Here is a 27155-nt window from a genome sequence, read left to right as displayed (position 1 = left end):
CTTTATAATATCGAGGTAATGAAATGAAGATTATTTACTAGTTCCACTGTTGATTTCTTACCCATTCAGTGTTAATGAACTAGTATGATAATTTCCCAAAATGACATTCTGCAATAAATTAAATTGATGTATAGGAGAGTTTTTAATCTAATAAATATTTATAATATAAAGTTACAATATATGATCTCCAAAATCTGGAACCCTGTAAAAGTTTTCTGTTTTTTTTACCAGATGATTTGAGGTAAAACGCAGAGTTTATATTTCGTTTGACCCTCCATAGTAATTAGTTAACCAACAGTATTAATTGTATTAGATAAATTCAGTCAATAGCTCCACATCAAAAAAGGGTATATTTCTATATTTTATAGGCTTTTAAGTGTATAAACTAACAGCAACGAATAGGAAAGACAATTTGGTTTGCTTCTTTATAACCAGAAATTGTGATGTATTGGAATAGAATAATTGTTTTTGTCTTACATAACAAAATGCATTTAAGATATTAGTTTTGCAAGATATCATTGTTGGTTCGTCTTATAAAGAAAATCTCAAGTGTTTAACTTTTGAAAAGTTCATACTTAGGCCTATTGAAGCCAGGTTTAAAAACAACAACAAAAGACAACAACAACGAAAAAACACGGTTTACAGCTTTTCTAGCATCCATAAAAGTTTCTATCGTTGTTTTATTAGAATAAGTTCTTGGACAATATGGCCCACACGAGTTGTTCCTAAGCGGCCCCTAAAGATGAAGTAACTACAGTTCCACCTTAAAAATATGGACGTAACAGTTGCCACTGCAGGGGATGGTCTCTCTCTCTCTCCGCGTCTCTCTCTCCCTCCAGCGGTGACACCGTTGAGTAAAGCTGTGGCGTATGCGTGCATGTGTTTCTAAAGTTGTGGAGCAATGAGTGAAGTGGAAAGAGGTCCGTGTTGTACGCTGCTTCCTTCAGCCGGCGTTAATGTGTAGTAGCCGACGGCCAATTGACACGTGAAGGTCTTTATCTCGATTTCACCACCAGCAGTAACTATAAAACTAGGTAAGCCATTTTATTTACTTTGTTTACAGTTTGTTTACTGCCATGACTTGTTTTTTTTTTTCTAGAATGAAGAGCAGGCTTTTATAGGCGTGCGGAGTCTTTTTGTCACAGAAGTCCATCGTGAATGTTGTGATGTGTCTCATTTCTCCTGAAGTCAACATAAAGGTCACTGCAGCTTCTGTCAGCGTGAACAGGAAAGACAGGTGACCACTGCACGCGCCCCATTGGAGAAGCAGTGTGTGGGCAAACACTTCAATCCCGGCAAATAGTTTCCATGAATACCTCATTTAGCTGCATGCCCTAAAATAGTTTGTATATGTGTCTTGAAATAGTGCGAGACTCCAATTAAACATGCTCTATAAAGGCAAGTCCCAGCATGCATTTGCAAAAAGGACTGCATGTATAATGGCATTGAGAGGCCTACCATTTAAATGCTGCAAGGTTGTAATCACACACATTGGCATTTCAGGTTGTTCCTGATCCTTGAGTTAGAGGGCAAATGTTGGGCAATTCCTCAGACGACAATATGATGCAGATTATCGAAAGCGTCTTATGTTGCAGCACTGCTTCCAAACTGACTGCAGGTTTTCACATTTTAGTAATGTCTCAGCGTGGTAAACATGAACGTCTTGTCTTTTGGATGACGTGGTTTTACTGTAATTTCCTGTGTTTTCTGTCTGTGTAGTTGTGAGTTATTATGACGTCAAATGGGAAACATGCGGACACGGTGCGGGACCCTCTGTTCATCCAGGAGGGTGAGGAAGTGTACAGAAACCCCACCGAGTTGAAGATGAGTCAGATCGTGCTGCCATGCCACGCCAATCACTGTGGAGAGCTGAGCGTTGGACAGCTGCTGAAGTGGATGGACTCCACCGCCTGCTTGTCTGGTAGGAAAAAATGTCAGAAAACATCGAGCTTGTCCTGTTTAAACTCTCCGGAGTTACTCTCACATCTCCGCTACACAACATGTAAGTGACATTGTGTCTAAGATAAGATAAGAAGAGATAATGCTTTTATTAGCAGAGGAGTAGATCAGTACTAGAGGGGCGATCGGAGACCACAGACCACCAACAAAGCCAAGAGTCCAGTCGTGTGTGATGAGCTAATCTTCAAGTACGACCACTATATATAAGTGTGTGTGTGTGTGTGTGTGTGGTGGGGGGGTAAACAAACACCATTCAATCAAGTTTGTTTCATGAAAATTGGGCTTATAGTTTCTCTTTAATCCTGCTGACAAACCAACACACTAACTAGAGGAGCACACATCGGCAAAGGTCATATATCGTTCTTGCAATGTTAATGAAAAAGAAAACTCAACTGTGTATTGAGTACACAGGTACACTGCCACCCATTTACTTTAAAATCGGGCCAGTAGTCTTTCCGTAATCCTGCTGACAACCGAACCAAAAACATAATAGTAACCACACTCTGACCATGCACCGTGGTTATCCAAGAATATCCCAAAATGGCCACTGAAGTATTCTAGCAGGAAGTAGTGGACATACACAGTGCCGATTTAAATCATCATGACTCGCCAGAGGTTCCTGAGCCAAGATTTGAAATTCCCGGGCGCCAAATGTGGTGGGACATTTGTGTACGAGGCTTTTAGGGAGGTACATGTTAGTATTTGTACAGTACTAAAGCATTTGATGTTATGTTGTCAAGTCATGATTCAGGCGATGATTTGCTCTGGTCTCTTGGTTTTGTCTTGACCTCATTGAGAGGTCTTCTAAAAACGGATTTACACGCAACTATGGTAGATTGCTACCACAGCGTAAATAATAGAAATATGTTTTAATTATGGGCCGCTTCCAAACATTTAAGTATATCTGTTCAGACGCAATAGATAACACCTGGGCATCAATATATTCTGGTGCTTTAAATTAAATGTGTTGGATTACTTTGCCTAACTATAATCTCTGTCCTCCCAGCTGAGAGACATGCAGGATGTTCCTGTATCACTGCGTCTGTGGACGACATCCATTTTGAACACACCATAGGGTAATGTATTAACAGTAGAGAGGTCCAGATTGTGTTGATAGTTTAATCACCGCTCCGTGTTGATAGTAAAGAGAAGTATCTCTGTCTTGTCTATTCCAGGGTGGGAAAGGTCGTCAACATCATAGCAAAAGTCAACAGAGCCTTCACGTCCAGTATGGAGGTTAGTGGACGTTTGATTTCAGCGTGGCGAACGTTTTTTACTTCAGAAAAAACGACAAATGCATGTGGTGGTTCTTTTGTCATTTCAGGTGGGCATATTGGTGAATTGTGAAGATCTTTACACCGACAGGCAGTGGAAGGTTTGCCACGCTTTTGCTACCTTTGTCGCCCGACGAACTGAAGCGGGGAAGGTAAGGGACAGAGGACCCGAAATATGCATTTTCACTGAAGCTGGTTCGACATCCCCCTATGTGCTCTGTGTACACAGGTACAGCTGAAGCAGGTGCTTCCTCGCACACAATTGGAGCAGATGGAGTACAGCCTGGCAGCAGAGCGGAGGAGGATGAGGCTCATCCATGCTGAGATCATTACAGACCTCCTGAGCAGCAGCACGGCTCAGCTGGGTACAGACTGGAGACACGGGGCTTTAAAACACGGCACAGTTGCACACACACGCGCAGCATTTAAAAATCGGACTGATTGTAGCTCCTTGTTGTCGCGCTCTCACCAGGAGAATGCCAGGAGTACCAGGACGCTGTGCCGGCCGAGCGGACGCGGGTGGAGAGCGTGGAGCTGGTGCTGCCGCCACATGCCAACCATCAAGTCAGCACCTTTGGGGGCCAGATCATGGCCTGGATGGAGAATGTGGCTACAATTGCAGCAAGGTGTGTCCCTAGTTTTATTTGAAACGAGACTTAAACCAGCTTTAAAGGAATAGTTTGATATTTTGAATAACTTTATTGCTGAGTTAGATGAGAAGATCAAAAGCACTGTCGTATCTGAATGTTGAATATGAAACTGCAGCCAGCAGTTGGTTGAGTTAGCTTAGCTTGAAGACTGGAGACAGAATCAGACTCCCCTTCATTGGCCAAGTACGTGTGCACATGCTAAGAAATGGACTCGGTTTTTGTGCATCTCTCTCGATGTAGAAATAACAGCTAGGAACATTAAAGCTGGATAAATAAAGGTAAAGAATAGACAGAACTATTATGTACACAAAAAAAAAAAAAATAGTTGTATATTAATATCATATAAATATAAAAAGTCCCAAAAAAATGACCATCAATAAAATGTCGATAAACAAGTGTTCTGTAAGTTGTATACTATACAAATGGTGCCAAAAAAAGTAAATAATGAATGGATAGATTTACATGGATTGTACAGTATTTAAATTGACAGTGACAGATTATTTATTCATATTAAAAATGTGGGCATTAAAAACTAAAATGATTATCTATAATGGCAGCAGTGGATATTTTGTGAGTGTCGGCTTGAAGGGGAAAGAGCAAGCCGGGTAACAGAATCCTCCAACCATCACTTCTAAAGCGCTCTAATTAATAAATGATATCTCTTTTGTTTGACAAAGACGAGTTGTGGTTTTACAGGGAGTTCTGTACGGGACTATTTCTTAGCCGAGCGAAGTGACTTCTTGGAGTCTTGGCTTCTCCATGAGACTCCAGGAAGTCACTGCACCCAGACCAAGAAATAATCACACACAAACACCCCTATGAAACCATTGATAGTCTTTATTATACGTAAGTATTTGTATGTAGAAAACAAACAATATAAATAATGGTAGTTGGTGAGCTTTAGAGATGCAGGTAGGCGGGTTTTGTCTCCTTTGGACTGAGCCTGGATAGTTGCTTCTCCCTATTTCCAGTATTTATGCTGCGCTAAGATACCGGGCTGTAGCCTCATTTTTAACCCGGAGATATGACAACGGTATCAATCTTCTCATCAAACTCGCGATAAGAAAACAGATAAGCATATTCCTAACGAACCCTAGTTTGCTGAGGCTATTTGTAATGACTTCTTCTTCCTCCTTTTTTTCTTCATATTTTGATCTAGTCGCTTGTGTAATGCTCACCCAACCTTGAGGAGCATCGACATGTTCCATTTTCGTGGCCCGTCTCACATTGGTGACCGACTGGTACTGAAAGCCATTGTTAACAATAGCTTCAAGCACAGGTGAGTCGTCACATAATGAAGCGAAGGAAAGCACAAAGCTATCAAACTATCAACTCGTCTAATAAAGTGTGTTTTTTACCGTACGTCTGTGCGTATGCACTTCTCTGTCTGAACCTACGCGCCTGCATACGCGGTGTGCTCCAGCATGGAGGTGGGAGTGTGTGCGGAGGCCTACCAGGGTGGAGAACCTCTGCGCCATATAAATAGTGCTTTCATGACCTTTGAGGTGCTGGACGGTGACGGGAAGCCGTGCACGCTATCGCGGATACGACCTGAGCCTGTTGTGAGTTTTCTTTGTGTCCTTTTGCTGCATGAGAGCCCATAATATAAAGTACAGCATAGAGCAAAAAAAGGGTAATTTTCAGTACCAAGTTATGACAAAATAAGCATCTTTATGTGAGGATTTCAACATTAGGTTTCCCTATGTTTTACAGGACGGGAAAAGACGTTATCAAGAAGCTATTGCCAGAAAGAAGATTCGCCTTGATAGGTTAGTATGTTCCCTTAAAACAGCAGATGTTGTTCTTATTACTGATACTGTGCTGACATGGTTTATTGCAGATATGTCGATTTTTATTTTTTTTTATTTATTTATTTATTTTTTTTGTAAGTTGCTTAATGTGCATTTTCTTTCTCCCCGTCTCTTTGTCAGGTTTGATTCAACATGAATCATAAAACATTAAAAACAGCAGCAAATAGAATAAAAACAATTATAGCGCATGATTGCTGTATAAAGGACAGGAAGTAATACAGAAACGTTGTCATCATTGCTTCGTTTATCCACTGTTGTGCTACAGAGGCCTTTATTTACAGTCGACTGCAGCAGCACATGACTTGGCAGAGCAGCGTTTCACAGCTGAGCAGACTTTGGTGCCGAGTCTGTCGAGCATAATAAGTTCATTGTTCAACTGTAAAATACCCGGCCTCCAGTATAATCTTTATTCCACTATTTCGTAACCAAACGCGTTGGCTCATTGCTAGAACGAGAAGCTTCATATTATGATCAGGTCCTCTGATCTTCCTTTTGTCCCTGAATGTAAATCCTTGTGCCCTACATGTCTACAGGAAATACATTATCTCCTGCAAGCAAACGGAAGTGCCCGTCTCGGTACCCTGGGATCCAAGTAACCAGGTATTTCTGGCAAACAGAGTCACACATGCTTCGTGAGGCTTATTGCCACCGTATTCAAGAATGCAGACAGTCCTTTGTTTCGTTTTTTCTAGATGTACCTGAGCTACAATAATGTATCGGCACTGAAACTAATGGATACCAGAAAGAACTGGGTATTAACGTCTGAGAAAAACAAGGTCAGTATTGTTTGTGTTATTGTACTACAAGGATGTAGCTTGTTAAATAGACGCAGCTGTTGTGATTCCGCCATGCATTCTGATCTGTATTATTTTGGACAAGCTGCACAGTCACAGTGGCCGTCCAGGAAGTTGGCCCATATTGCTTTAAAGTAAATTGTGGAATAATGCAGAATAAGAAATAATATAAACATTGTACTTACTTCTGCTCCAGCCCCTCTCCAAAAGGCATGGTCAAAGCTTTAAAGAACGAGCTCTGAATATAGACTAAGAATATGTATCATTTGTATAATCTCTCATGCACTCACCAGTTAATGTGGCGGTTTTGACAGCAGTCAAACTCGATGTGTGCGCATTAGAATAACTGGAACAAATCCTATTTATAGACATCGAGCCCACCTCCTCTTTGTGGATTTGCTCCTCTTAGGTCAGACTGTACACACTGGAGGAAAACCACGTGCTGTGTTTCAAGGTGGAGATGCACGTCAGCGTGCCGGCAGAGCAGACGTTCCACCTTCTGTCAGACCTGAGGAGGAGAGAGGAGTGGGACCGGCACTATGAGTCAGTATGAGTGCCGTCGTCTGGCGCACAGCAATTTACAGTTAATGGAACAGCAGCATAGGCTTAAACATACTTCTGTTATTCTATGCTTTTCTTATTGTCAACTAATTTCATAAAAACATCAAAACCAAGACTCACTCGTTTCTACAGAAGATGTGAATCTTTAAAAATGGATCACAATATGCAGTTATTTCCTAAAACAACCTTTTTACTCAAACATGTGGGGGCTAGTTTCAACTGCAGAACAATATACATGTGGGGCTTTGGTGAGTATTTACGTCAGCAGGACGATGTATGTGAAATGGCCTCAAAATAAAGTACAGTGCTCGTTTTCATGGTAATGAAGGTACACGTCATCCGGTGCAACAGTGGTTCATTTTTCATAATTTTAGGACAACAATTGAGGTCTATTGCACAGAAAAATAAGGGTCAATAAATTGTTGTTTGCTCTTTTTTTGTTGGATCTGTTGACCGCAGGATGAATACAAAACGACTCCTGCCTTATCCTTTTAAATTCCCCAGTTGTATCCTATAACTACAGCAACCAACCAACCAAACCAAAAACACAAGCGTGAAAGTCAGATGCAATGTTATTTCTGCATGAAATATAAACTATTTGTATGTCGTCCCATATTCAAAGCTCACATTGTGAGGCCGCAGTAGTTAGATGGAGTGAATACGGAAAAAACTATTTATTCAAGATGTTTGTCTCAAGTGATCGTTACGGCAGCATGAGATGTGAATTCTACTCTACATTTAATATTTGCATTTTATTACATTACATTTTATTTGCTCATTACTTTGTGGCCTCTGCAGGGAGTGTCAGGTGATCAACCAAGCAGATGAGGAAGACACACTTTACCGCGTGGCGACACCGTCTGTGAGTAAAGGCGGCAAAGGCCAGGACTTTATCTTGCTGGCATCCAGGAGGAAGCCATGTGACGCCAGGTAACACACTACATAATAAACAACCTGCTCGTGTCATTTCACATTGTGTTTCCCACTTCTCCGCTGTATTTATCATGTTGACTATATTTCCTTTTCCCAACTTGTATTGTATTTTTTTATGAAACCAGTTATTGCATCACTGCCTCCTGCTTGTTCTGTCATAAAGTCTCATGATGCTATCCTGGTTTGTCCCTCGTAGGGACCCGTATCTGATCGCTCTGCGCTCTGTCACTTTGCCCACTCACCTCCCCACCGAGGACTACACCAGGGGAGAGGTGCTGTGTGCTGGCTTCACGATCTGGGAAGAGTCCAGCACCGTCACCAAGGTTGGACCAAATGAGAAGGGCCCGCTCGCTATGAGCACATCACTGCGCACTCACGCTGACAATTCACATTTAAAGTAATAACAGGACCCAGTGGTTTACTGCACCACATGTGACCCGATGTGTTTTTGTTTTTAGATCACCTACTACAACCAGGCCACACCGGGCGTCCTCCCCTACATCTCCACAGACATCGCTGGCCTATCCTCCAGCTTTTCGAGCACCTTTTCTGCCTGCAGTCACTTCCTGGAGACCAACAAGGACAGCCTGGCTGCTCTGCCACCGTCTGCACTGTGACACAATACCGCTGCCTTCGTCTCCCTTACAAGAGGAGCAGTAGCATCAGTAGGATCATCTCATTGTCGTCCCATTTTACCTCTGTTGGGGTTGTGGGATGTAAGTGTCCCACCCTGAGATTACAAACTTCTTTGCATTTGTAGTTTCTTTCAGGTCTTTAAAACTCAGTTCTCACTGTATGCATCACTTAAAATGAGACATCATCTTTAATAAGCTAAAGAAATAGTGTTTATACTTTTTTTTAAAGAACTATGAAGCAAGAGTGCACAGTATTTTTAAGTCTCCTAAGATTTTAAGCCTTTTAAGTATTATTAGAGCTAATTTATTAAGGAGCACTCTCTGTGCTATATTAATTTATATATCAATTAATTATTTTGGTGTAAGTATTTAGCACAATCTGTTATCACGGTTTTAATGGTATTCCCAGTCTTTTAGTCTAAGTTGAAATGTTTCAACCAGCCTCTTTTGTTAGTTGATTTTCTACCTCCTAAATAATGTTTTTAAATGATTTGATTGAGACTTTGACTAGGAGTAAGACAAGATATACATTTAGTGTGTTATGATGCTGTTTTGAGACAATGATGTATAGTTTTAGAGGACAACCTTTGCACTGATTGTAATATATGTTGACTTTCAATGGCCAAGTATCTCACATGTCAAGCTGTCTTGATTTTATCTGAAACAATAAACACAATCGACAAGTGGATTATGCTCAATTGAGCTGTTGTGTTGGTGTTCACCTCTCTCACCTCTGCATTCCTGCCATTCCTTAAGCATTTCTTATGGAGAACAAAAAGAAAGGAAAACACAGCTGGCAGCTGTAACCAGTGTTGTAACAGGTGCACAGGCCGACGACCAGTATGATGGAGTCTAAGTGAAAGCTTCTGACTGGGGTTTAAAGGAGTTCATTGCTCTGCTTGTTTTCCAGATTTTGTTCGATTTATTTTTGTATAGTCCAAAATCACAAATCTGCCTCAGAGGGCTTTACAATCTACATATGCGACATCCTCAGTCCCGGGACCCTCACATCGGAACAGGAAAAACTCCCCCAAAAAACCCTTTAACAGGGAGAGAAGAGGAAGAAACCTTAGGGACAGCAACAGAGGAAGGATCCCTCTCCCAGGATGGACAGAAGTGCAATAGATGTCATGTGTACAGAATGAACAACATAACGGCGTTACAACACATTCAATGCATGTTCCACGATCACCCTGCTATGCTCACACTGCTTCTCCGTCAGCAAAACAGAAAAGAAAGCATGATGCATCTGTAATGAAACATTTTGTGAAATTTCAGGTAGAACAATGTAATACTGTTATACACAAGCCGGTCACTAATCCTGTGAAATAAATCCGCCCTAAGCATCCCTGGATGAGGTTATCATGTCTGTTGGCCTGCAGCTGGACCCTCACTGCCGGTTCACACCACTCTGCAGGTCCCTGAACAGCGTCGGATCTGATGTGTGCTATTCTCATTAAAGGCCTCATTCAGTGAGGGAGCCATTATCAGTGCCCTCTCCCAGGCCGTCCTCCTTGTCCTCTATGTTTTAGGAATGCAGCCTCCATCTTGAACGAGCTCCTTGTGCCTCTGCCAGGGTGCTTTCTGTCTTTGGTTCTTGAAGTTTCAGCTCCACAGACTGAATACCAACTCCTTTTGCTCGTGGTCTACCTGTTGGCTGTCATCTGGGAGGCCGCCTTGTCTGAGATCAAAACTTAACAATGTTCATATCCGATCACTGCGGAAGGACTCTAAAGATTTCCTGTTATTTGTCGACATCGTCAGACCCTTTCCTCCAAATTTCTTAACAAATTTCACCCAGCTCGAGTATCTGTAATTGCGTCTTCCTCCTCCTCAGCACCAGTGAAATATCAACAACCAATCTCTGGACGTTTACACATATTGTTGTCATGGAGATTCTCTCAGTGTGACATGTAAGTGAGAGAATACAATCTGTAACAATATGCAATTTAATGTCATGCAAATCAATCACGCAACCAAGCCTCAGGATGGTGTTGAGCAACTGTTGCCACCACAATGTGTGAACAGTGACAGTTGGCACCTTGTTAAAAATGGTTATTTCTGATAAAAAATGGCTCATATCATAAGTTAATGAATTTGACATTCAAGGAGTAAAGTGCAATTTTTAATGATTGCATTTGTCATCAATGGATTAGCTGATGTATACAGCACCTTATAGCCCCGATCAGGAAATTATTGATTTTGCTAATTTCCTGACTAGACCTGATCTGTTGACCTCAGGATGTCGGCCTGTCTGGGAGGTAAGAACAGTTGGTAACAAACAACGGTGACGTAAAACCATAAAACATTACATAATAAAATAAATGGATTACATCAAAACAGTTAAATCTTAAATCAACGTCCACTTACTGTCTTGGTGTCATTGTTGTTTGGAAGGTCATGAATTAACTTACTACATTAGAGGCCCTAATGGTTAACTTACAGGTTTTTTTTACTAGAAACATTACACCATTAAATGAACAAAGAAAATATACTTAAAGAAAGATCAAACAACCAAAAAAAAGTTAAAATATGAACATGCTACATCATTTTGGTGGTTAGTTTCTAATCTTGTTTCTTCGGTTGAACAATTATGCAGGTGAAACACTCTAAAAATAAGTCTTTGCATCAGTGGTATATGTCAATATCACCAATACATATACCAGTATGTAAATAAATTAATAAAGTATGCAATAGTAAAAGTATAAATAATGAAAATAAATAACATTCAATACCAAAACACACTGTCCTTTTGTTATTTTCTTTCTGTGAACTACAGAAACTACTTCACTGACTTAAAGGGTCAAGGAAGTCCACTTAAAGATTCTCAATTTAACAAATTGTATCTATTCCTCTGATGTTTGTGTATTCTGTTTATAAGAGGAACTACTCATATGACAATAATATAGTCCAATTTGATCAACTCTATATGATAAGTTTCATTAAAAAACGCTAAAACATTAACTGAATTATTAATCATAATCTATAAAATCATGACTACAGCCCTGTAGTTCTTAACACACCGCGTGCTCGCTCTTATCCGCGCTTACGTTGTAAACACAACTAACCACGTGACCCGGAAGACAGAGACGGAAAGGTTTCCTTACTACCTGCTAAAACTTAAACCGTACACGGAACCAGCGACTTTATCTAACCCACATTATGAGCCAGGAAAGTGTCCTAAAGTTACAAGCTGCGACGAGAGAAAAGATCCGAACATTTAACTCTCTGCGTGGTGAGTTTTGTGCACTCCTCCTCCGCGGAAAAAGACGCCTGTATGTCATTATTTATGCTTATTGCTTCGTATTTAGTCTTATGTGAAGCCATGTCATAACCCCGGGCTGTGTTTTCTCCGTCTGAAGCTCGAGAGCTGCAGCCCGGGGAGTTCTGGGACGTGGTGGTTGTGACCGCAGTGGATGAGAGCCAGAGAGAAGCGTATGAGCTGCAGCTCAGAGACAAAGTGGACAGAAGGGAGCTTCCCCTCGGACTTCACTACGAGGTCTTCTCGGACCCGCCTGGATCTAAAATAGGTGAGTGAGGCAAGCAGCATCGAGTCTCCAGTTTCAGGGGATCAACAAAGCGCTACATTATTATTATATGTGTTACTAACATGACCTTGTGTTTTCAAGGGAATGGGGGCTCCACCCTGTATGCACTGCAGCAGCTGGAGGACATCTATGGGAAGGCTCTGTGCAGGATGAGAGTCATCCTCATCCATGCAGGTTTGAGAGCTCACTGGCTTTTTGTTGCTGTTAGACATTTAAACTAACTACTGCTTTTTGTCCAAAGCATGCTGGTAGGGTTGCAACTATTTAGAAACCAAAGAAATTGAATTTACCATTATATAGGCCTGAATTAAGTAAACAAAATGTTTTATCAAACCTCAAAAATAACAAACGATTAAAAAATTTGAAAAACTTAAAACGTGAAATGTACATTCTTTCAATAATGAAAATAAATACAGTGAACACAATTGCTCAAGCACATGATGCCAAAACATGTGAGTTGTTAATATGTTCATAATTATGTTATTATAGCATCTTCCAAATGTTTGAGACTTTAAAAGAAAGTGTCAAAAACAGACTTTTCCTATCGTTATTCCAAAGTTGAGGGGTTGATTGCTAATAATTAGACATTTGAGATACTGCATGTATCGTGTGTGACGTTTCCCACTTCTCCTCCTTCCAGGAGGGCTGAGTCAGCGTCTGCCCAGTGCCAGCGCCTTGGGGAAGATCTTCACCGCCGTGCCGCTGGGCAACCCTCTCTACCAGATGCTGGAGCTCAAACTGGCCTTGTATGTGGATTTCCCATCCCACATGAAGCCTGGCGTCCTGGTGACCTGTGCGGACGACATAGAGCTCTACAGTACAGGAGACGATGAGAGCGTTAGGTTTGACAAACCGGGCTTCACGGCTTTAGCCCACCCGTCCTCGCTGTCTATCGGGACGACCCACGGAGTGTTTGTGTTGGATTCAAAGGAAGAGTCGACCGACTCTGAAATGGAGAACGTCTCCTGCCTGCGCTTCCTGCACAAGCCGAGCAACGACAAGATGCGAGACAGCGGAGCGGTTCGTAAGAGGCAGAGCGGTTGTTTTTCTCTCTCCGACACGGAGTTCGTCTACACAGACAGCACCTATTATGTCGACTTTGACACTGCAAAGTCTCTTCTCGGTCTGCTGAAGGAGCTGGGGCCTTTGGACTGTGAGGTAGACGCATACGGGGACTTCCTCCAAGCCCTGGGGCCGAGAGCCACGATAGATTACACCAGCAACACCGCGAATGTCACCAAAGAGGAGAGCAGCCTGGTGGCAGTCCGCCGAAAGATCTTCCATCTTCTGAAAGGGACTCCCTTGAATGTCGTTCTCCTGAACAACTCCAAGTTTTATCACATTGGAACCACGTCGGAGTACCTCTTTCACCTCGCTGAGGATGCGGCGCTGAGGAGTGAGCTGGGTCTCCTGTCGTCTGCCTTCAGCGTTGATGCGAATGAAAGCTCGGGATGCTGCGTTATGTACAGCGTCTTGGATCCCGGCTGCTCTGTGGGAGCTGGATCGGTGGTGGAGTACTCCAGACTGGGAGCAGGAGCGTCCGTCGGGCGGGGCTCCATCGTCAGCAGCTGCTGGGTCGGTGCGGGCCTCTCGGTGCCTGAAGGAGTCTTCATGCATTCTCTGTGTGTGAATTACAAGAACCAAACCAGGTTTGTAACTGTCGTCTTTGGGATTGAGGACAACTTGAAGCGCAGCGTGGACGCCCCTGCGTACATGGAAGAGCTGAAGCTTTTTGGCTTCAGCCTGGCAGAGTGTCTGTCCCACTGGGGGCTGAAAAGGGAAGTGCTGAGGTTCTCCAGCAATGCATCCGGCTGTAGTTTGTGGAACGCTTGTTTGTTTCCCGTCTGCCCCGATCAACGAAGCTCATTCTCTCTGTCTCTGGAGATGCTGCAGGCCGCCCTGAGTGGATCTACATTCGCCGTACCCAAAGACACGATGCTGATGTCTATGCACGAGTCCTTAAAGTGTAAGAACCTGGAGGAGATGTTGAAGTTCAGGAAGGGACTGCATGAAGACATCACACAGAGAAAACCAGACAATCAAAGTTAATAATCCAGATTATGTAGTCAGTTTAAGTGTGAGATAAAGTTGAAGTTGTAACATAAAAGTTCATCCTTACATTTACAGGTTTGTTTTCTACGAATAAAAAGTACAACTGGTGTGTTTTAGGAGCATTTTACTCATTACCTCATCCACAGCACTGCTCTACAGAGACGTGTCCATCGTCTCATAACAGTGTGAGACAAAGGGGACTTCCAAACTCGTATTTCTTAATCGGCCTTTTTCACAGACATTATGGTCATGTTGTCTATAACTATATCTATAACTATATTAACATTGCAGTCATTGCTGGATTGGAGTCTGATTCTCCTTTGCGATTCTTCCTTTTCTATGACAAGTCAACATATTAGTCAAAAATGAGAAACATGTACATATATACAGTTGTGTGAAAAAGTGTTTGCCCCCTTCCTGATTTCTTATTTTTTTGCATGTTTGTCACACTTAAATGATTCAGATCATCAAACTAATTTAAAAATTAGACAAAGATAACAAGTAAACACAAAATGCAGTTTTTAAATGAAGGTTTTTATTATTAGGGGGGGAAAAAAATCCAAACCTACATGGCCCTGTGTGAAAAAGTGATTGCCCCCCCCTGTTAAAACATAAACTAACTGGTTTATCACATCTTTGGAAAGCTGAGTTCAATTTCTCTAGCCACACCCAGGCCTGATTACTGCCACACCTGTTCTCAATCAAGAAATCACTTAAATAGGACCTGCCTGACAAAGTGAGGTAGACCAAAAGATCCTCAAAAGCTAGACATCATGCTGCGATCCAAAGAAATTCAGGAACAAATGAGAAACAAAGTAATTGAGATCTATCAGTCTGGGAAAGGTTACAAAGCCATTTCTAAAGCTTTGGGACTCCAGCGAACCACAGTGAGAGCCATTATCCACAAATGGCGAAAACATGGAACAGTGGTGAACCTTCCCAGGAGTGGCCGGCCGACCAAAATTACCCCAAGAGCGCAGCGATGACTCATCCAAGAGGTCACAAAAGACCCCAGAACAACATCCAAAGAACTGCAGGCCTCACTTGCCTCAATCAAGGTCAGTGTTCATGACTCCACCATAAGAAAGAGACTGGGCAAAAATGGCCTGCATGGCAGAGTTCCAAGACGAAAACCACTGCTGAGCAAAAAGAACATAAAGGCTCGTCTCAAGTTTTGCCAGAAAACATCTTGATGATCCCCCAAGACTTTTGGGAAAATACTCTGTGGACTGACGAGACAAAAGTTGAACTTTTTGGAAGGTGTATGTCCCATTACATCTGGCGTAAAAGTAGCACGGCATTTCAGAAAAGGAACATCATACCAACAGTAAAATATGGTGGTGGTAGTGTGATGGTCTGGGGCTGTTTTGCTGCTTCAGGACCTGGAAGACTTGCTGTGGTAAATGGAACCATGAATTCTGCTGTCTACCAACAAATCCTGAAGGAGAATGTCCGGCCATCTGTTCGTGACCTCAAGCTGAAGCGCACTTGGGTTCTGCAGCAGGACAATGATCCAAAACACACCAGCAAGTCCACCTCTGAATGGCTTAAGAAAAACAAAATGAAGACTTTGGAGTGGCCTAGTCAAAGTCCCGACCTGAATCCGATTGAGATGCTGTGGCATGACCTTAAAAAGGCGGTTCATGCTCGCAAACCCTCCAATGTGGCTGAATTACAACAATTCTGCAAAGATGAGTGGGCCAAAATTCCTCTACAGCGCTGTAAAAGACTCATTGCCAGTTATCGCAAACGCTTGATTGCAGTTGTTGCTGCTAAGGGTGGCCCAACCAGTTATTAGGTTTAGGGGGCAATCACTTTTTCACACAGGGCCATGTAGGTTTGGATTTTTTTTCCCCCTTAATAATAAAAACCTTCATTTAAAAACTGCATTTTGTGTTTACTTGTGTTATCTTTGTCTAATATTTAAATTTGTTTGATGATCTGAAACATTTAAGTGTGACAAACATGCAAAAAAATAAGAAATCAGGAAGGGGGCAAACACTTTTTCACACAACTGTATATTTATAAGAAAAATTATATATTTTTTTAAATATATATATATATATTAAACATAATATAAAAATAAATAAATATATATATAATCAATATAAATTGATACCGTACATCACAATCACACTGAAACACGCCTGCCGTCATTTAGAGGGAGATCAGTTGTCGTAGTTGTTCGGTGTTTATTTTTAGCCCACAGCCATGATCCCCCTCTTTATCTGGAACTGTGCAATTGTGTCAGAGTGAGAGATTGTATTACTGCCTCACCAAACTGTACAGCATATATTCCACGAGAAGAGAGACCTTATCAATGGGAAATTACAAATCAAGACCATCTCAGACGTGCACAGGTAATGGCTCGGGGTGTTTTGTGTGGGGATATTATTTATCTCGGATGTATCCAAGGGACTGAGAACGAGGTTTGAATTGAAGAAGAAAAAGAAAGACTGGAGGGTTGTGTGTTAATGTTGGCTGACATCACAGTCACAAACGGACAAGTTGCACAATCCTTTTCAAAAGTGTCTGACAATTAAATATAGAAGAGTTAAAATACAGTGGTTTGAACTCTATTTCATACAAGTCTATTCAGGGCATATGGGCAATGATAAGGGATGGAAATTCAATTTTCAAATTGTTGTTCTTTTTTAACTCTGACGGTTGGGATGTGAAGATGAGTGGAAGAAGAAAGTGGGCGAGTCGTACGCTGTGATCGTAGAGAAGTTGAAAGACGATCTCCAGCTCAAAGAAAATGAGATCGTGGAGCTCAAACTGGCTTTCAGGTTGACAAAAAAACAATTCCATTGTCATTGTATAAAGTCCATAAAGACATAAAGTCCATTTGAATGCATCAAGTGTTGCTAATAGTGTACTGTACTCTCCTCAGTCGGCTCTTCTGTGTCAGTCGGGTGTCATTTTCTCACAAGCAGGTGATGTTTATTTTCTCTGGCTCAGCTCTGATGAAGCCTTTCAGAAGGTGAACTTGAGCTACCGAACAGAGAAGGGACTGTCGCTGCTGCATCTCTGCTGCGTATGTGGAGGTATGCATGACTACTTGAGTCTATTAATAACTCCTCGAACAAACTGTGGCAGTGTGAGGAAGGATTACTATGAACTGACTGACATTGTTGCCTGTAGATGACCTGCCTGATGTTCCTCACATGAATGAATACAGTAGATATGAAATACATTTCACACAAAAGTGGAGAAATAAATGTGAACTTTCACAATAAACATGTTTTGCTGTGTGAATTATTTTACCACCACATTATATCACGTATTTGATGACCAGGTAACAAGACCCACATCCGCACCCTGATGCTCAAAGGCCTGCGTCCTTCCAGACTGTCCAGGAATGGATTCACTGCGCTCCACCTGGCTGCATACAAGGTGACGGCGATTAAGGAGCAACAAATACAGAATTGAAATATTTTCATCATGTGTTTCTATAGGTGCTACCTATGTCTTTGGTCTTGCTTGTGTTATTTTGTGGTGAAGAGCCTTCCTACCACATGGTGGAGTGCAAGTACCAGTGGTGGAAGAAGTATAAGTAGCAATACCACAGTGTAGAAATACTCTGTTACAAGTAAAACTTGCATTTAAACTCTTACTAAAGTACAGAAACATTAGCATGCAGAATGGCTCATTTCAGAATAATATACACATGACTGAGTACATCACTTTAATGTCGCAGCTGGTAGAGTTGGAGCTGATTTGAATGACTTTGTGAATCGCCTTGTACCACAGGACAATGCTGAGCTGTTGACCGCACTTCTCCACGGCGGGTCGGACGTGCAGCAGGTGGGCTACGGTGCCCTCACTGCCCTGCATGTCGCCACGTTGGCTGGACACCACGAGGTGAGACACATGGGCCAATTTTTGCCTTCAATTACCGTGAGGAAAATTACCTACAGCTCCAGACTTTTCATTGCTTTATTATACACATGATATTGTGCTATTTCTCTCCACCAGGCAGCAGATATACTCCTGCAGCACGGAGCGAATGTGAATGTTCAGGATGCTGTGTTTTTCACCCCACTGCATATTGCTTCTTATAACAGCCATGAGCAGGTAAAGTGCTCATATCCACCACTTGCCACATTCGTAACTGTGATAAATAAAACACTCTGGATTTATATGCGTCCTCTCACCTCTCCGTCCGCCCTTCAGGTGGCGAAGCTGCTGCTCAAGTTTGGGGCAGATGTGAATGCTAGCGGTGAGGTAGGTGACCAGCCTCTGCACCTGGCTGCAGCCAAGGGTTTCCTCAGCATCATCAAGCTCCTGATGGGGGAAGGGACCAAAGCTAATAGTGAGCCTTCAACAGTGCATACTCAATACATGTAGTTAAGTGTCAGTGTGGAAATTATTAGCTCTCCTTAACTTGTCTCCAGTAAATGCTCAGGACAACGAAGATCACGTCCCTCTGCACTTCTGCGCCCGCTTCGGACACCATGAGATTGTTCGTTTCCTCCTGCAGGGCAACTTTGACGTGCAGCCTCACTCTGTCAACATCTACGGAGACACACCATTACACATGTAAATGTTTCTTTACAGTGTCGGTATCCTTCGTCAAGTTTTTCGGAAGATGACAAGTGGAGATGACGTGTTATGTTTATTAATGTGTCTCATCAGGGCCTGCTACAATGGAAAGTTTGAGGCGGCGAAGGAGATTATACAGCTTTCCGGCACAGACAGCCTGTCGAAGGAGAACATATTCAGCGAGACTGCACTTCACAGGTGTCGTCTCACATGCTGTGGTTATCCATAGTCTGACAAACAGAATTACTGATGCAGACACATACTGTATAGACACAAAATGCATGCTTTTTTTTAAACACAGTTTAATTTATGAGCGTCACCTTTAACGTGTGATTCATGCCGCTCCGGGGTGATAACGAGTACTTGTCTTGTGTCACAGTGCGTGCACCTACGGTAAAGACCTGGAGATGGTGAAGTTCTTGTTAAGCCAGAACGCTATGAGCATCAACAATCAGGGCAGAGATGGACACACAGGTGACTCTCTCTAAACACGTGCAGTTTAGATTAAGTACAGGACCAGTTGTGTTTTTCCCACTATAATTTGTACAATAAATACTCTATCTATAGCTCTACACAGTGCCTGTTTTCACGGCCACATCCGCCTGGTGCAGTTCTTGCTGGACAGCGGGGCAGACATGAACCTGGTGGCCTGCGACCCCAGCAGGTCCAGTGGGGAGAAGGACGAGCAGACCTGCCTGATGTGGGCCTATGAAAAAGGTCTGTCGGTATGGTGACCAGCTGTCGGAAAAGATTGAATGATAAACTAATATCAAAGGGATAGTTCTGGTCTTCTGAAGTGGGGTTGTATGAGCTATTTAACCCCACCTCAAAAGACCAGAACTATCCCTTTAACATACTTGAGTTTTCCTTTCTCAGGTCATGATGCCATTGTCACATTACTGAAACACTACAAACGTCCAGACGACTCCCCCTGCAACGAGTACTCACAGCCGGGAGGGGGTGAGTTACCCCCCTTTTAGAGATTATTATCTGGCCTAAAAATCACGCCAAGTCCTCCCATTGCTCTGCCTGAAAATGTCGTCTCTCTTCCAGATGGGTCCTACGTTTCTGTCCCGTCTCCGCTGGGAAAGATCAAAAGCATGACTAAAGGTAGCGAGGTGGAGTGAAGCACGGCAGGTTCTCTCACATTTCACATCACTTGTCAGCTGACATGACAGCACGCACTGTCTGTTGCCAAGGGAGGGGGGTATAGCTGCTGGTGACAACACCTGATGTCCTTAACACTGAAACTACTGATCTACAGTGTGATATTCATACTTAATATCTTAGAATCTATTCGTCTGAATTTGATGAACCACATGTTTAAAGCCTAAAGAGGTTTCAGTTACTGAAACTAACAAGCATATGCCTTATTTTAGGCATTAAAGGAGAATCATGTGGGGCAAATTACAGTATTTTCAGAAGGGCTGTAGTCAACAAAGACAATCTTGTTCGACATAAATTCTACCTATTCAACCAATCAATTGGTCGATGGGGGGGAAAGAAAAAAATTCAGCATGTCACAGTGCGCTCTACCTGGTAGCCTTAATGAATTACAAATAAACATAGAAAACTATTTGCAGCATATTCAATTATTTCTCACTATTTTATCCTAAAATGATAACCGACTCAGCAGACCAGCGTGCACCTGCTCATCTTCATATGATTTACAGAAATAGAAAAGGCTGCCGTAGTGGCCGCAGATATATTTTAACCAAAACAATAGGCTATTTTTTAACATGTAAAAATCTGACCTCTTATAAGAGCCAATCCGCTCCACATGACAATATATATATATATATATAAAATATGCATTAATCAACCGATCCTGACCCGCAAACCTCCAACTCTATGCATTTTAGCAGCACAATTGTCAGGACTGAGGTCTGAAAGACAAATAGTATTACCATGCTTTTACAACAATGCACCACTTTAAAAGGAAAGAAAGTGTTTATCAACTGGTCCGAGTGCAGATTAACCTGAAGAGGGCATTGAATTAAAAAGAGCAACTTTCTTTGTGGGGTAATGATGCATTTGAACTCTTGTAAAGCTCTCCATTGATGAGATAAAAGTTTTCTAAAAACGTTCTGTTTTCAGAGAAAGCTGAAGTTCTGCTGCTCAGGGCCAGCCTCCCATCTCATTACCATCTTCAGCTGTCTGAGCTGGAGTTCAAAGAAATTATTGGATCAGGTAACTTCATACGTTTTCTGTTCTCTTTGCAACACGCTTCAGATAATCCGATATTACTGACGATTAAATCTGCTTCACACTCAGGCTCCTTTGGAAAAGTCTACAGAGGCAAATGCAGAAACAAAATTGTTGCCATAAAACGGTACTTCTCCACTTCTGAAGATGACATCTAACGTCCCATGGGGGGGGGGGGAACTAATGACTTCTTCACTATCCACTGTTGATTGCAGCTATCGAGCCAACACGTACTGCTCCAAGTCAGACGTGGACATGTTCTGCAGAGAGGTCTCCATCCTCTGTCGCCTCAACCACCCCTGTATCATCCAGTTTATGGGGGCGTGTCTCGACGACCCCAGCCAGTTCGCCATCGTAACCCAGTACGTCTCTGGAGGCTCTCTGTTCTCTCTGCTGCACGAGCAGAAGAGGTGAGGATGCTGGAGCTGACAGTATATTATACCACTTCTAACCATTTTAAACACGAACACAGAAAGAGACGCAATATTGAACACTTTGAATGATTAAAGTCACGGCAGGTTTTAAACCAGAAACATTCAAAACAACTGCACAGTCATACCAACCAACACAACAGTCTTTTCATGCGTTAGTGCTGAAAGAGCAGATTAATCAAGTCGTCAATGGACAGAAAATATAATCAACAATAACTTTCTGATAATCCAATAATCATTTAAGTGATTTATCAAGCATAAATGTTAAATAATATTGGTTTACAGCTTCTCAAATGTAGATACTTTTCTCTTTTACAGCATTAAAAGTTGGATTTTAGATTGTTGATCAGGAAAAAACAAGCCATCTTAAATGTGTTTCTGTTAAATTCAACAAATGAAGCTTTTAAAAAACAAGTAAAAGTCCCATGCAGTCAGGTGTGTTAACGTATTGATTCCTTACACACTTTGACAGTGACTACATCCTGATGTTGACACCTAAAAAGAGCTCAAACTACCGTAAGAAAGTACTCAGTGTTCAACAAGGACATGTTTGCACAGCACAGCTAACTATTTCAGGTCTCATTATCCTCCCTGGAAGCAGCGAAGGATCAACATTGATCCAGATGAAGTGTTCCGCTAACTGTGTGGGCAGGTGCCATCTTCATAGACCGTCCTATCGATCTGTGTAAAGTGCTGTGCGTGATTGGCGGGGACCATTGATCTGGCACTAAGTGGCTGCTGCTTTAATGATGTGTCAATGGACAGGCTCATCGACCTGCAGTCAAAGCTCGTCATTGGCATCGACGTGGCCAAGGGCATGGAGTACCTGCACAACCTCACCCAGCCCATCATCCACAGGGACCTGAACAGGTGGGTGCCACAGTAGCAGCGTTTGTGGTGGGGTGGGACTAACAAGAGTAGAAAACTGTTGTCTTTACTCATGATACATGTGATCCTTCCAGCCACAACATTCTGCTGTATGAGGACGGCCATGCAGTGGTGGCTGATTTTGGAGGTGAGAGACATTTTGCAGTGTACAAGAAAAGGAAAGCTGCATTAACCATTTTTTGAAAGAATAAGATAAAACTCACACATTAGTAACTAACTGACATTATGAGTCAGTTTACCTGCTTTAAGAGTCTTTGCCATCTGTGCCTCTGTTCTGTTTTGGGGATTTATTATTGACCAGAGTGGCCGCTGTTCCGCTAAAGTTAATACAGCCTCACTTGAATGCAGCTTTAAAGTCATGGTCCACTATTGTTCATAGCACAACAGAGAAAAAATAGGAAACTAGGAGAAACTTTGTTCTTTATAGTAGACAGAGTTCCCATAAACAAATCAAATCCAAGTAAAGTAAACAGCATCAGTTCAACATCTCACTTTCTTTTGTCAATACTGTGATATAGTTTAAAAAAAATGATTGTGGTTATATGTAATAATGCAACATTTACATGGCTATAAAAAATAAAAGAAACTGGACCCTTTAAATGAAAGGAAATTGTCCTTCAAATAAGATTGGTTTGGTAATCATCTTAAGTCACAATGTGTATTTGTCCTGATGTGGGATTTCTCCACAGTTTAAAGTAACTTCAGTGTTCAGTGTCTGATGGCCGTACATACAGAATATTGGTCAAAGTCTTTTATTTTTTAAGTTCAGCTCAGATATGTCGGTGTCTGATGAGTCAAAGTGCCCTTTAAGTTTATTGTATGTTGGAGCTGGTGACTGGTGATCTTACCACAAAGCAGATTCCAGTTCATCTGGTTGAAACCAAGCTGGGAGGCTCATCATCTACTGGAGTTGTTGGATCTTCTTCTCACTCAGTAAAATATTTTACCTGCAGAGTCTCTGTTCTGCTTGCCTTCATATTTCATATTTCTAATGTTGTACAACATCATACTAGGTCATAACGACAAAGTAAAGGCTGACTGATTGCAAAAAACTTAACATATTGAAAATGATTTACTCTCTAGCTCAAATTCCAAATCAACATATTAGAATTATTTTGTTCAACAAAATATGCAGAGCATAAACACAATGCAAATATTAGACATGAAAATAGAATCAGATTGTGTCAGCTGAGCCAATATTTATGTAAGCAATAAAACATTTAACTCTACATCTTACACATTAAACCTACAAATGCACAAAAGATGCAAAATTGTACTTTTCAGTAGAAACACAGTGCCTGTTTCACCAATTAAACACAATCATTTTTGGAAAATACTCTTAGCAGTGACAGTAAAACTAAATTTCGTATTTCTCATCAAATACACAGCTCTGATAACTGCTCGAGTTCAGCAACAGTTTTGACTTCAGTGACTTCATGTTGTCGACTTTTGTGAAGCTCAACGTTGTTAAACAGAGCTCAAAACTTCTAGCTCAATATTGAAACTCCACCTCGCGCTCACCAACTGCACTGCAGCACTTCCGGTTAATTTGAACTTCCGCACTAAAAAACTTCCGGTTGATTTTTAGTAACTGCACTGCAGCACTTCCGGTTAATTTTAGGTAGTGATGGGAACTTGTGAAACAAAAGATTTGACTTAGTTATGACAACTGTACTGTCTAATAACAGATGTGAAATAATAAAGTTAAAACTTAAGTCAATAGTTCAATTGTTTAAAATGTATTTATTTCTATTTTAACCCGTTTTGTTCAGCTAGTTAACTCCACACTCAAGGAATTACATTTTTAGTCTGGCAGCAATGTTTCTGTTGGTTTCAGTTATGTTAGTTTCTTGTAATTAAACTTTCTCAATGTGAGTGAGTCTAGATGAAAAGTACAGCTAAATACCATAATGTACATCGTTTTATTTCATTGCATGGTATTCTCTTCCTTTTCAGAATCTAGATTCCTACAATCTGTGGGTGAGGACAACATGACCAAGCAGCCGGGGGTCAGTGCCGTTTCGCTCTCTTTGATTTATTTTATGACACACACAAAACCGTTTGGAATGGGTTTGTCCTCTCTCTTTGGCCAAATACGCTCACACCATCTGCAGTATCCATGGAAGAATAAGGCAGGAGATCAAGCCAGAGCATCTGCTGGCACCTGCCATCAATTACCCACCAGCAAAAAACAAAAAAAAAACTGCCGTCATGCAGATTTTGTGTTGATGTGCTGACTCATCACTACCCAGAGTGCTTGGCCTGCAGTTTGGTGTTAAGTGTGTTACATCTCTTGAGGACTGCCTGTTGTGAGGAACTACTTGCCCTTGCTGGGATGCGGTGTTTATGTCAGTAATTGGGCCTCATTCTGTGTGTGTGTGTGTGTGTGTGTGTGTGTGTGATGGCCTAAAAAAGATTCACTCATATTGAGAGCCTAACTGCCGTTACCGTGCTTGTTTGTGCATATATGTGTGTCTATGTGTGTGTGTTTGTACAGAACCTGCGTTGGATGGCTCCCGAGGTGTTCACCCAGTGCACTCGCTACTCTGTGAAGGCAGACATGTTCAGCTACGCCCTCTGTCTGTGGGAGCTGCTTACTGGAGAAATTCCCTTCGCTCACTTGAAACCAGGTATTTTCACCTAAATGGTGATAGTTTATGTCAAACCAAGAGAAGACCCCACAAGGGACCTCTGACATTACACACCTTTTTCACAGCAGATGTAGATGATAGTCTATTAGTAGATGATACTCTATTGATGCGTGCATAATGCAAAAAGGGCACCAAGGGATTTTTCAAAAAATATATTGACAACACACACAAACTAATACAAGAAAAATAAAACAGAACACAAGCACAGAACAGAAAGGCTGTCTTACTAAACTCAACTAGATTTAAGACGTTCTTCTGTCCTCAGCTGCTGCAGCAGCAGACATGGCCTATCATCACATCCGGCCTCCTGTTGGCTACTCCATCCCCAAACCCATCTCTGCTCTTCTGATGAGAGGCTGGAACGCCTGCCCAGAGGTAAATGACACGATTTCATCTGAGCTCTGATTAAACAATTGTTCTCTAATTAATTTACAGAACATTTTGTACACAAAAGAAAAATCCACTGTGCGCTGTTTACTGTCCAGCGTATACTCAACCAGGTGTTGCCTGGTAGTTTCAATCTGTAAAATAAGCTCACCATTAGCATCCTTTCACGTCGTTAGCTGTTTAGACATACTGAGGCTCAGAGAGACAAGTGATGCTGAGTAAGCTGCTTCTGCAAACATGTCCCCAGACGATGCATTATTGCACGGCTGTTCACATTTAGGAGCACACATGGCCTGTATGATCCTCCCCTCAGTGCTGCGATGTTCATAATTAGCCTGGCGTGTTTTTGTTCTCGGCCTCATTAAAACACATTATAACGCAGCCGAGCATGCTGGTACATTGCGCCCTCTGTGGTACGTCTCCTTCCTGTTTGCCAGTTATAAGGTTGCCAACCGGCTGCTTGCTCCCTGCTGTGATCGCCTTGTCCCAGTGCAACTTTGTCGAGACACTTTTAATAAGAGTGTGATCCTAATAGGACGTCACAAAGTTTCATGTGAGCGCCTCTTTCATGGTGCCTCACCTGTAAGGTGCACCGGCTGCCATGGGGTTTAAAAGTGGGGACACGCTGTTCTGTGTTTACAGTAACTTGTATTTGTCAAAGCCTGAGAGAAGCTCTCAGATGTGTGACACAAATATAATTAGAAATTGCAAAATGAACACTCTACTTTAGTGGTGGTGACATGAAGTGATGCATGGTGCGGTTCATTTATATATATAAAAATCCTTTTGGGCTTTTTGTCGAGAGAACCAGTGCGATGCTACAAAAACACGTCATCGCTGCAGCGCTCTATAGAGCAGTAAGTACTTGATTACTGACAAATAATATGTGAACAAAACAAACAAAAAAGTATTTACTAAAATCATACGTAAAGACCTTTAAAAGTGTGTCATGTGTTTTCATCTTTACTGCGTTGTCCTTGTATTCTTGTTGTTGTGTATTAAAGCAGCACCGATAGACCTTGGCCTCTATCTGAGGATGTATAATTGAACAGCTCCGGTGTGGCAGTGTTTGTTCTTCTACAGTGAGGCAGGAGATCTAAGGACTGCTTTTGAAGCAGAGTTCACCTTTGCTTCATGTGTGGGTGGACTGAAAACGAGTGCAACATACTGGACAGTGTCTGAGAGAACACAAGTGTGTCTGTCTGTTGTGGGAAACAAATGATGCGTTTGATTGTTCAGAATTGAAGCGGAAATAAATTGTAGTCGGCTTTCTCCAATTTCAGGACAGGCCCGAGTTCTCTGAAGTGGTTTCCAACCTGGAGGAATGCTTGTGCAATGTTGAGGTATATATATATATTATCCCACACTTTCTTAAATGTCTAACCCTGCAGTGGTTTTTAATGATGTTTGTGTGGCAGCTGATGTCTCCAGCCTCCAGTAACAGCAGTGGCTCCCTGTCGCCCTCCTCCTCCTCTGACTGTCTGCTCGGGCCAGGAGGACCCGGTCGCAGCCACGTGACCGCCCTGCGCTCCCGCTTCGAGCTGGAGTACGCTCTCAACTCTCGCGCCTACGCCTTCTGGACTCAGAGGTTAGAACACTCAAGGCTCACGCTGAAGGTGGAGAGGGCGAGAATAATCTACTGCACAATGGCCACTTTCACTCTCAACCAAATAACCCACCCGGTCTCAGCCGAACCAAGGTCAGGTTTTAATCAGCGGAAGTTGTTTGCGTGACGCTTCGGTTACCCTGCTGTTGTGTCGTTCTAGTTTCGTGACTTTTATGGAGCAAAAGAACAAAATTAATTTGTTTTTTTTTTTATTGTCACACAATT

The 27155-nt window shown here is 42.1% G+C and overlaps 3 protein-coding genes across 4 annotated transcripts in view; all 3 read left to right on the top strand.

The window, feature by feature from the left end:
- The first annotated feature begins 846 nt into the window (after nt 1–846).
- Nucleotides 847–8809, top strand: acot11b (acyl-CoA thioesterase 11b). 2 transcript variants are annotated; one of them, XM_031864365.1, is made up of 16 exons: nt 847–1034; nt 1720–1921; nt 2966–3035; nt 3135–3195; nt 3284–3385; nt 3463–3598; nt 3706–3859; nt 5043–5162; nt 5307–5445; nt 5597–5652; nt 6228–6294; nt 6387–6470; nt 6898–7031; nt 7848–7979; nt 8179–8305; nt 8441–8809. In XM_031864365.1, exons 2-16 carry the CDS (start codon nt 1732–1734, stop codon nt 8597–8599), a joined length of 1731 nt encoding a protein of 576 aa, XP_031720225.1. In that variant the 5' UTR covers nt 847–1034; nt 1720–1731; the 3' UTR covers nt 8600–8809. The 2 variants fall into 2 exon arrangements, with proteins under 2 accessions (XP_031720225.1, XP_031720226.1); XM_031864366.1 differs by having other exon boundaries at nt 847–1921.
- Nucleotides 8810–11710: 2901 nt separating this feature from the next.
- fpgt (fucose-1-phosphate guanylyltransferase) lies at nt 11711–14620 on the top strand. The gene is made up of 4 exons (XM_031864093.1): nt 11711–11852; nt 11980–12147; nt 12247–12339; nt 12806–14620. The coding sequence occupies exons 1-4, from the start codon at nt 11780–11782 to the stop codon at nt 14212–14214; spliced, it is 1743 nt and encodes a 580-aa protein (XP_031719953.1). The 5' UTR covers nt 11711–11779; the 3' UTR covers nt 14215–14620.
- Nucleotides 14621–16478: 1858 nt separating this feature from the next.
- tnni3k (TNNI3 interacting kinase) overlaps nt 16479–27155 on the top strand; it is a 13080-nt gene continuing 2403 nt past the window's right edge. The window contains exons 1-23 of the mRNA XM_031864092.1: nt 16479–16577; nt 16898–17006; nt 17179–17264; nt 17516–17613; nt 17971–18081; nt 18196–18294; nt 18394–18532; nt 18615–18759; nt 18856–18960; nt 19142–19236; nt 19330–19479; nt 19639–19722; nt 19816–19872; nt 20860–20952; nt 21037–21094; nt 21183–21377; nt 22164–22268; nt 22361–22413; nt 24243–24295; nt 24784–24916; nt 25203–25312; nt 26608–26667; nt 26743–26912. Coding sequence (XP_031719952.1) covers nt 16538–16577; nt 16898–17006; nt 17179–17264; nt 17516–17613; nt 17971–18081; nt 18196–18294; nt 18394–18532; nt 18615–18759; nt 18856–18960; nt 19142–19236; nt 19330–19479; nt 19639–19722; nt 19816–19872; nt 20860–20952; nt 21037–21094; nt 21183–21377; nt 22164–22268; nt 22361–22413; nt 24243–24295; nt 24784–24916; nt 25203–25312; nt 26608–26667; nt 26743–26912 — 2348 coding nt within the window. The 5' untranslated portion in view covers nt 16479–16537. The remainder of the gene's footprint in view (nt 16578–16897; nt 17007–17178; nt 17265–17515; nt 17614–17970; nt 18082–18195; nt 18295–18393; nt 18533–18614; nt 18760–18855; nt 18961–19141; nt 19237–19329; nt 19480–19638; nt 19723–19815; nt 19873–20859; nt 20953–21036; nt 21095–21182; nt 21378–22163; nt 22269–22360; nt 22414–24242; nt 24296–24783; nt 24917–25202; nt 25313–26607; nt 26668–26742; nt 26913–27155) is intronic.

The sequence above is a fragment of the Anarrhichthys ocellatus genome, unplaced genomic scaffold, assembly GCF_004355925.1.
Source record: "Anarrhichthys ocellatus isolate YVR2014 unplaced genomic scaffold, GSC_Weel_1.0 scaffold30, whole genome shotgun sequence".
In the NCBI taxonomy this organism is placed as follows: Eukaryota; Metazoa; Chordata; class Actinopteri; order Perciformes; family Anarhichadidae; genus Anarrhichthys; species Anarrhichthys ocellatus.
The sequence above is the reverse complement of the archived record's forward strand: the minus strand, read 5'-3'. Positions and strand labels throughout refer to the sequence as shown.